General features: G+C 32.6%; 1 protein-coding gene across 1 annotated transcript; it reads right to left on the bottom strand.

Annotated features, from left to right (window-relative positions):
• Positions 1-7,373: 7,373 nt before the first annotated feature.
• Positions 7,374-10,221, bottom strand: LOC134711920 (uncharacterized). Its single transcript, XM_063572910.1, has one exon. It carries the CDS (start codon positions 10,175-10,177, stop codon positions 8,510-8,512), a length of 1,668 nt encoding a protein of 555 aa, XP_063428980.1. The 5' UTR covers positions 10,178-10,221; the 3' UTR covers positions 7,374-8,509.
• Between the last annotated feature and the right edge of the window lie 511 nt (positions 10,222-10,732).

The following is a 10,732-nucleotide window of genomic DNA, read 5'->3' as shown; positions in this document are numbered from 1 at the left end:
GATTGACCTTCATGACTTGAGAACAACCCATAGCATATAGTCAGCTATGAAAGGCCCGTCTTAAAATAATTGAAGCAATTCACATAGGAACTAAAAGTGAAATTTATAATAATATGGGTTATTAAAAAACAATATGACAGACATGAACCTACAAAAGCCTGAATAACAGGCTCCTTTCAAAGAATGAGGTGGGGTTTAACTTGTATATGAGTGCTCCCTCTCCTCTAATCAGGGACGGTCGCATTACAGCACAACATTTTAATAGCAGTTGCCTCTATAGATCTGAATGAAGAAAAAATATAAAAAACCATAGACACAAGGCACGTCAGTTTATGTTGTCTAGATTATAGCCACTTGCAACTAATCACTTAATCATGTTGTCCCAGACTAAAGTTGATACATGTTATTTTTTGTATACCCCAACCTTTTAATTTTAAACCAGGGTAATTTTTGACCTGTTCATCAATAATTTGGGTTTACAAGATGCCTAATCAAATACTTCTAGTATATATTCAATTGCAGCTTTCCTTGGATATATTGTCACTTATAATAGGAGAAAGAGCCCTATTTATGTTTAGGTCACTATATCAAAGATTAAGGTCTTGGATACTAAAATGGATAAAAATTTGTGGAGGGTAGTGGTTTCAGTATATTGTTGCTGGATGCTTCATGAAATAGTGTACATGGGGTTGAAACCATTTTTCATATCCGATTGCATGCTTGTTTAGCTTTATGTGGTCACATTTTATGACAACCCATATTTCAAATGTAGCCAAGAAAACAAATGAAGCACTCACCATCCTAGATCCAAACTACAATGTTCCAAAGTAAGATCCACAATGGTATGGGATCCATACACCACAAACAAAATTAACCAACTAGAGAGGATGCAGCATAGAATTGAACGATATATCATAGGGAGTTACAAATCAGGAGCTGGATCGGTCACCAAAATGCTTCCATTCTTAGCACTAGATAATGTGCAGCCAATAAGAACTATCTGGTACATTTTACAAAATTATGGGGATTTGTCAAAGCTATCAAAACCCGACGAATTTTTAGTAAAAAGTAAAACCAAAAGATTTATTTAACCTTTTTGACGACTTTAGAGGTAATAATGTACACTTGTAGTAGTTAACAACTCCGACAATAGCAACAACTCAAAGGTACTTGACACACCAAATCGCACAAATGAACAATAAAACAATGCATTCTTTGTTAAGACTGATCCATTAGAACCAACTGGATCAAGATATAAGTGTGCTCCAAGTCATTTGAGAGTTTCAAAACAGCTCTCCAACTCCATTCATATGTGCTATCTTGTCGTTTTAAAGATGAATTGGTACCTTCGAAGTCACATGAGAACTCATTATTATTTGTGTCCATAATAATCAACTGGAACAATCAAGATGAGACAGTTGTGCACACAAGCGTCGAGAGCTTTAAAGTTTATGTACCCTTCTGTAGCCATTTTTGTACGAACTTTTTAAACTTCAATTGTATCAAAACTACATTATAATGAATAATAGAGATAGGCCATTGTGTACATATTCCAAGGGGAAACTTGATGCAAAGCATTATTTTTGACTGTTCCATTGCATTTAATAGAAAAAGAGGACTTTGTGGCAAATAAATCAAGATTTTTATAGAAAATCCACAGCCTTTATCCTTGTACTCTCATATTTGGCAATTTGATGACTGATAGCTATAGGATTATTGCATGCAGTGCTAGCATTGATTTCCTTTAAACAAGTTTATAAATGTATTTATTGGTTAAGACAATAATGAATATGGCAAAATCAAGTACACCTTTTAGGACGCGCTCGACTTTAGTGACTCAGCACGAGGTGTTTTGGAATTTACAGGTTGCTTAGAACTTTTTGTAAAAAATAAACACTAGCACATCATAGAAAATCAAGTGAGTAATTTATGTTTCAAATTTTATAACAACAATCTCTGTATAAAAGGCTGTGGATTTTCTATAAAAATCTTGATTTATTTGCCACAAAGTCTTCTTTTTCTATCAAATGCAATGAAACAGTAAAAAAATAATGCTTTGCATCAAGTTTCCCCTTGGAATATGTACTAAATGGTCTATCTCTATTATTCATTATATCTAGTTTTGATACAATTGAGGTTTGAAAAATTCGTTCAAAAGGTACATAAATCTTAAAGCTGCTTCAACGAAAAAGAAAAATTACAAAAAAAATGAACTCCGAAGAAAATTCAAAACGGAAAGTCCCTAATCATATGGCAAAATCAAATGATAAAACACATCAAACGAATGAACAACAATTGTCATATCAATAAATCGACGGCGCCTTCGTCCCATGGTATAAAAGCTACAGATATAAAACAGAATGACGAAGTGAGACATAAACCTGCGAAATTTTGAATAATAAACAAGCAATTTGACGTAATAGATCGAACTTGTAAAATTCAAACACATTTTTAAAAAGGTATTCCTATTCAATAAAGTTTCATGAAAATGTGTATTATCCTCGTACACTAGCTTTTACAATAATCTCAAATAATTTTCTGAAAAAAAAAAGTAAAATCACAACAAAAATACTGAACTCTATCATTGCTTCAACCATAATGTCTTCGATAAAAGGGACTAAAGATACCAGAGGGACAGTCAAACGCATAGATAGAAAATAAACTGACAACGCCATGGCTAAAAACGAAAAAGACCGACAGACAAATAATAGTACACATGACACAACATAGAAAACTAAAGACTAAGCCATACAAACCTCACAGAAAACTGGGGTTGATCTCAGGCGATACGCCTCCATACTTTAATTACAATGCATATGTGTAACAACAATCCAACAATACTTGCTTGAATGAATAAATGCAACAGTAGTAAACCGCTGTTCAAAAGTCATCTCTGAGACTAAATCAGAATACTAGTAGTTTAGAATCAAAACAGCCGAAACTCTTTTATAAAAAATCGATACAATTCAAAGTTAGCCCGATAATAAGGTTTCTTTTAATGTACAACGATGTTCTTATGGTTATACTTTCCATCTCAGTTGGTATACCTTTGTGGACTTTAATGAACGTGTACTATGTATAACTGGAATTGATAAAAAAAAAAAAGTTACAACCCTCGCTGGAAAAAAAGAGTTGAACTTCCACAAAAAGAATGGATATCACAATTTTAATTGTTTTAGTATTGTAATAATAATCAATCTGATAGCCACAGAAACCAGTTACTCTTTTTTAATTAAACTTATACAAATACGTTATTTATAATTATTATCATTGATGAGATATCCCCGCCAATAAATACATTTAGTTTACATTTCTTATATTTCGCCATGAAATAACGACAGTAAAGCATTATGATGCCCGGCTCAAACACTGCTGGTTATATACCTTGAAGTTTGAATTGCATGCAGTTTTTACGGTAAATTCGAACTATGACATGATATGAATTTGCGATATTTTCCCCTGTCTGTTGTGCTTGGATGTATAAATCATTGAGGGTAAGTACAAAAAAAATATCGAACTTCAATGCAAATAACAAAAAAAGTTCCATAAAAACTGACAAAATCAAATGCTATCAACTGCCATCCACCTGACGTTGTCAATGCATTTTCCTAAGAGACTCGCAGTTACTAACAGCTAGTTAAAAGCCACTAACAACTAATAAAAAAATCATCCATCAATACTAAAGTTTCAATCAGTACACATCCAACATCCAAAGGATTAAGCGTAAAGCTGTCATACACAATCAAAGAAACGAGACCTTCTAAGATTCTTGTATAATCTGTGAAGTAAACCCTGAAAAGGCTTCGATTTGGTCTACACTAGCAAAAATTTACTCACGTTTTTGGTACATTTCTACCCTCATATATATCAGTACTGTTCGGCAAGACAGAAAACTCAGTACTGTTTATTATTATGATGCAAAAACGGTACATTTACTAATTCTATAAATTCAGTACTGTTTCATTACTGATTTTGACAGAAAGTATAACATTACAAGTTTTTTGTCTTGCCGAACAGTACTGATATATATGAGGGTAGAAATGTACCAAAAACGTGAGTAAATATTTGCTAGTGTAGACCAAATCGATGCCTTTTCAGGGTTTACTTCACAGATTATACAAGAATCTTAGAAGGTCTCGTTTCTTTGACTGTGTATGACAGCTTTACGCTTAAACCTTTGGATGTTGGATGTGTACTGATTGAAACTTTAGTCTTGATGGATGATTTTTTTATTAGTTGTTAGTGGCTTTTAACTAGCTGTTAGTAACTGCGAGTCTCTCAAAACAGTACTTATCGTCTTTTGTTGTTGGGATATACAAGTACCTGGCCAGGTCTACTCTGTTAGATGTATTTCTATTTGTATCCATCAGATGAGTTAAGCCTTTTTCAACTTATTTTTTAATAGATCATTCTTATCTTAAACTGTTACACCACTGTCACAGGTTAGGGAGGGTCGGGATCCCATTTCGTTCATTTTTGTAAATAAATTCGGCCGTTAGTTTTATTTTTGTCATTCCGGGGACTTTTATGGTTGACTATGCAGTATTGGCTTTGCTCATTGTTGAGGGCCGTATGGTAACATATAGTTGTTAATATCTGTGTCATTTGGTATCTTGTGAAGATTTGTTTCATTGCCAAATCTTTTTTTTTTGTAAACAGAGAATAAGTTTTAGAGACAGAATCCAACAACACTAAATTCTCTATTATGATCAAAACATAGTGTGTATGATATGACAGAAAGCGCGGGACAGACCATGTCATAAAACTGCGTCGGGATATAAATCAGGTTTTATCTCCTTATACATCAACCTTTTTTTCCTTCTTATCTAGATTCGTAAGATAGAAATTTAAGTATTATTATTGGCGTTACAGTGTTTAGTTGTACTCGTTTAAACCCATAATGTTAAGCAAACGACTAGATATAGCACATCCTACACGATAGAAATAGTTTCTTCACAACAATTAAGTTTTGATTACCAACGAGAGATATCTACTACGTGTATTATAATATATCTCTGGCTTTACGTCCTATAAACAAAAGTTCGTCTCGGATGCATACAGCACAACTTTAAGTTCTTTCACATGGCAAAAACAAATAAATTGTCATTCTAGGTTCAATATTTGTAGGTTTTGATTCACTAGGTCAAGACCAACGTAATTCTCAGAAAAGGTTGCTTAAAAGAGGGACGAAAGATACCAAAGGGACAGTCAAACTCACAAATCTAAAACAAACTGACAACGCCATGGCTAAAAATGAAGAAGACAAACAGAAACACAATACTACACATGACACAACATAGAAAACTAAAGAATAAACAATACAAACCCCACCAAAAACTAGGGGTGATCTCATGTGTTCCGGAAGGGTAAGCAGATCCTGCTCCACATGTGGCACCCGTCGTGTTGCTTATGTGATTAAAAATCTGGTAAATAGTCTAATTCGGTAGGTCACATTCATGAAAGGGAAGGGGATTGTAGTTACGACGTAAGGAACATATTCGCTTAAATTGTGTCGAGTTAGAATGATTTGTCATAAATATGACATATGTACACAAAAAAAAGTCATGTTTCTAAGTTCGACCATAAGTCTATCCTAATCATTAGCATAATTGTCCGCTAATTATACAAGTAATGGTCTCATATTTCTGTAAAATTGATAGACTATCTTTCGGTTTCCATTCTGATTTAGGATAGTTAAAAGTCTCTGTTCATTATTTGAAAAGGTCTCGGTATTAAAAGATGTTGATATAAGAATAACATTCGTATGTGATAAACGAAAAGCTATGTGAATGCACATTAAGGACGGTTATTTTATTTCTTTCGTGCAATTTGATACATGTCTACGGTTATATTTACCATCAAATAAAAGATCTTAATCAGTTATAGGCAGTGCTATGCCGGTGTTTTTAACAAATAATGTTGACACCGTATTAAAAACGTTGAACCATTTTAGTTTTAAATATGGTTTATAATTTACTTTTCCATATAAAGTGTTGTCGGTACGAACAATAATGTTAAGATTTTTTTATCTGTTTGAAGTGGAGACTACTAATGATTCACTTTTAATGACCCAAATCTCACTGCTCTTTTTTGCACTTGTTCTAGCGATGGGATCATGTTTTGGCTTGACATTCCACAGTAGGTCTTACAATGGCTTCATATGATCTTGCTTTTTCTGTTTACTGATTTAGTGCAACATTTTAGATTTCGTTGGTTCGATAAATTTCAATATTGAATGTCCTTGCTTACAACGTTGACAATGTGTCTATTAAAGAAAACTTGTTGCTGAAGATTATGCCTAGGTATTTGCTGGCATTTCGAGTGTATATGTTCGTGAAGTTTTGTATGATGTTTCTATTTCTTCTTTGTTCTTCTGTGATAACCTTATTACCATATATTTGAAAGCTCATTTGCCATTTAAACTCCAAATCTTCCAATGATTTCAGGTCTTTTTGCAGATGGTTACTGCATGACTGGTATTAAGAACACTAATTTTGAACTGTTTTTGTGGAGAGTTCCAAAAACAGGTTGAAATTCTTTTTGATGAATGCAATTTGACACAATTGTCACATGGTTACAGTAAAGAAGGCATGTCATCATACCCTTGCAAATTATACAGACTCTTTATCAAATAGTCTCTTCTACTATCTACAGCATAAAGTTTCTAGATCACAGAAAATAATCAGTTGTTACAAAAATTAGGAAATGAATACTTTTAACACTGATTTAATTTTTTATAAAAAGTTAACTTTACAATTTTTAGGGATTTAGGGAGATATTTACAATTTCTAATACTCAATTCCTCGATAATTCGTTGATTTTGATTAGCTTGTATGCAAGTGAACGATCCATACCACAGTTACCTTGCATTGTTTCAAGTGAGACCACATTCCTTGAATGACTAAACTATAAAGATATTTAAAATAACTGATCAATTAAAGGTATTCAGAAAGAGCAACAACCAATGCAATGTGGAGCAAATCTTTGGAAAAAATGAACCAGTTAGCCAAAACAGATTAATTTATTGATTGGAATAGTTTCCTGCTTTAAATGTGTCTTTTAAAATTGTGAGAAAAACACCCGATTGTATAATGCTGATTTCTAGTTTTATATTAAAAGCAAATGCTATATATATATAGTTGGTGTTGAAATCATCCGTGATTAATTTACATTTACACTGTTCAAAAATGATCATTAAATAACAAGTGGGAGTACAAACTGCGAAATTAAATATAACAATTTGACGTTACATGTCGAATCCATGTAAAATACAAAGTTTACGCAATTTCAAACAAGACATTCCAGTTCAATCTAGTGTCATGGAAATGATTTTATTCAAAATGAAAATCATCATCCCTTCAATTTTACAACCCCATAGGCTTCAAACAATAATAACTTTAATTAGAGTTCGTACTTTAATTACAATGAATAGCAATAAACATAGGTATATCAACAATCTAAAAACACTTGCTTGACAGACACATTTCAATGTATTTCACACTTAAACAATTCCTTGGTCTTGTGACGGACAGTTTTAGTTCAATCAATTTATGAATTTTGAACAGCGGTATCTACTATTGCCTTTATTGAATATATGACTACTATAATACAAATATGTAAAAGCAGTATTAGCCTGAATCGGACTGGTTTTGAATCAATGAAACCGAAAATCATATATGAATACTCCACGCTATTAAATGTTAGCCAGATAATTAGTCTCCTTTTTTAAACGACGATGTTCTTGCGATTTCATTGTCCATCTCCTTTAGTTTTAACTTTGTGGTATTCCATATAAGTAAATAATTATCAAAGGTACCAGGATTATAATTTTTAAATACGCCGCACGCGCGTTTCGTCTACATAAAGACTCATCAATGCCGCTCAGATCAAAACAGTTAAAAAGCCAAACAAGTGTATCTTTTTTTTTACAGAATTTACTTGTGGATATTAACTTATGATCACAAACAAGCTTCTGTCAAAGTTTGGTAGAAATTCAGACCAGTTTAAGGAAGTTATGAAAAAAATTAAAAACTTAACCACAGAGTGAATGTAATGTTTCCTGGCAGAAAACTTAGTCCCTTTTATAAGTAAAATACGGAAAAAATGTTTTATTTTTTTTAATTTACTCTGAATGTAGGATCGCTATTTCTCGCTTTTTCGATAACAGTTGGACGCCAGTTAAAAAATAATGTAAGCCACAGAAAACAGTTATTACTTTTAAATAAACTTATTTAAAATGGCTATGTATATCATCTTTGATTATTATTCTGAAGGTTAGCTATATGAATAGTGTTGTAAGATCTTTGAATAGATATATATCTCCACTACCGATAAAAACTTTTATTTTTACATTTCATCAGTTCTTGAATGCGATTTTTTTTACATTTAATTCACCCAGATTCCATACCTATATTCTTTTACACTTTTAAGAAAAACTGGATACAGCACATCATACTAGTATCTACTTATTAAAGTTGTAACTAAAATGATTCACAAAAATTTTAAATCTTTACCAGCCAGAGATATCTACTGTGTGTATTATATCTTTCTTTCTGGCTTTACATCCGATATACAAAAGGCTGTCTCTAATGCAAAAAGCACCAATAAAGCCAACATTTAGATCCTCCATATCACAAAACGTGATAAAGCGTCCTTCTTGGTTCAATATATGGAGGTTTTGATTCACTAAGTCCAAGACAACAAAATTCCCAGAAAATGTTACTTCAATAGTGTAAGGTTTAAATGGTGTGTCATTCTTATGACCGGTGTAAACGTTTCTTAGTTCTCCGTTCTCTTGTATGACCATAACTCTGCCCCTATTGTCTTCAGAAGTATTGTCCACTATTCCAATGTTATTTTCCCTATTTGTTGATATGCTAATAATACAAGTAAATAATGGTCTGAAATTTCTGTCACATTGATATACTTTCTTTTGGTTTCCATTCTGATCCATGCTAATGAGAAGTCTTTTTCCATCATTTGAGTAGGCCTCGGTATTCCCAGATGCTGCTATTAAAATATCATTCGCATGTGATACATGAAATGCTGTTACTGTATGTGGATGCACATTTAAGAGCGTTTCTTTTATTTCTTCAGTGCCATTTGATACACGTCTAAGGTTGTATTTACCGTCAAATAAAAGATCTTCTGACCCAGTCAGTGCTATGCTGGTGTTTTTAACATGTAATTTGGACAGGGTTTTCAAAGAACCATGACTTATCTTAGTTTTAAATATTGTTTGCAAGTTACTTGTCCAAATAGCGTTGTCGGAGCTAACAATAATTCTCTTTATTTCGTGATCTGTTTGAAACTGTTTTAACACTGGAAGAAATAGACCCGGTCTTTCGTTGACCTTTTCCAATGACCCGAACAATGCTTTTGTGTTTTCAATTTCACCTCTGCTAAAATTAGGAACATGTTTATAAGTAAAGCTCTCAATTTGTAAAGTAGACTTCGGTTTTAAGATGTGTTTTGAAGCAGCAAATACTTCCGTTGTGTTCTTGGATTGCAGCAAATGGTTAACGTGACCTTTCTGTTGCAATAACGTTTTCAAGTTTTCCTGAACATGTGCATTTCCATTATCAAGTGACCGAGAAACTTTATCCCAATTATCATCAAGTTCAATTAAAAGCTTTTGTTTCTGTTTCTTTGCAGCATTTATGATAGAAATCTCTTGGCTTTCAATTTCTTTTTTCATTCGTGTATACGTCGCCTTTTCAATAAATCTTGATTCGTGCAGTGTTGCTTCAATGACCCCGAGACGGTTGGATTCTTGAACAATTGTGTTTTTAACATCCTGTAAGTCCTTTAAAACCATTTCATAACCTTCACTTACTTTTACTAGATTATGCGTTTCATGACTTTTAGCACGGCAGTCGTTACAGATTGGCACACCACAAAGTGTACAGAAGATAGAACAGTTCAGACCTACGTGTTCTTGACATATCAAGTTTGAAAAATTTATTTCTTCTGCTTGAACTTCATTTATTTTCCCGACGTCCTTAATGTCAATGATAAGATGGCCGTAAGTAGATTTCAATATTGGGTGAACTGTTTCCTTGCATCTTGAACATAGTAATCCACACTCCGAGCATTTCCACTTAAGTTTCTGGTCAATTTTACACGATGAACAAACCATTGCTGTCTGACCTTTTCTGATAGACGACGAAAACGCCATGTTGTCGGTCCAGTCACTTCCTTGTCATGAAACATTTATAACTATTCATTTATGTGCCTGTATAGTATTGTAACAAAGAAAAAGTAAAATATTTGCATTTGATACTTTTTTTATGGATTCATTTACACAATTTACATAAAATTTCTTTTAAGACATTGTTCGGTTAACACTCTCATGTTCAAAGGTAGCTATATTGTGTAAGTTTTAAAATATTAGGCAAGTTAGAAGCCGAAGTTTATAATAGATGACGTAGTTTTAAGGAAGGGAAATTTGATTGATATTTACAGTTAAAGCAGTGATATGTCATCATTTGTAAATTTGATAAAAAAAAAACACACTAAAGTTAAATTTGACTTGAATACAATTCTATTACATGTAAATTAAATAATTTTCTAAAAAAATAATAATGAATAACCTAAACTTCAACAGGAAAATCTGATGACGATCGTGTAATTTATACGTATACAGTGGAAAGCAGAAGTTTTTCAAACGATATGAGTATTAATCTAGATTTAAAGAACAAACGAAATCTTACAAATTTTCCTATAAAAAGAC

The sequence above is a fragment of the Mytilus trossulus genome, chromosome 3 (assembly GCF_036588685.1).
Source record: "Mytilus trossulus isolate FHL-02 chromosome 3, PNRI_Mtr1.1.1.hap1, whole genome shotgun sequence".
In the NCBI taxonomy this organism is placed as follows: Eukaryota; Metazoa; Mollusca; class Bivalvia; order Mytilida; family Mytilidae; genus Mytilus; species Mytilus trossulus.
The sequence above is the reverse complement of the archived record's forward strand: the minus strand, read 5'-3'. Positions and strand labels throughout refer to the sequence as shown.

Bases quoted from the DNA above. Each gene is read 5' to 3' on its own strand.
- LOC134711920 (XM_063572910.1), bottom strand. From the start codon at position 10,177: ATGGCGTTTTCGTCGTCTATCAGAAAAGGTCAGACAGCAATGGTTTGT.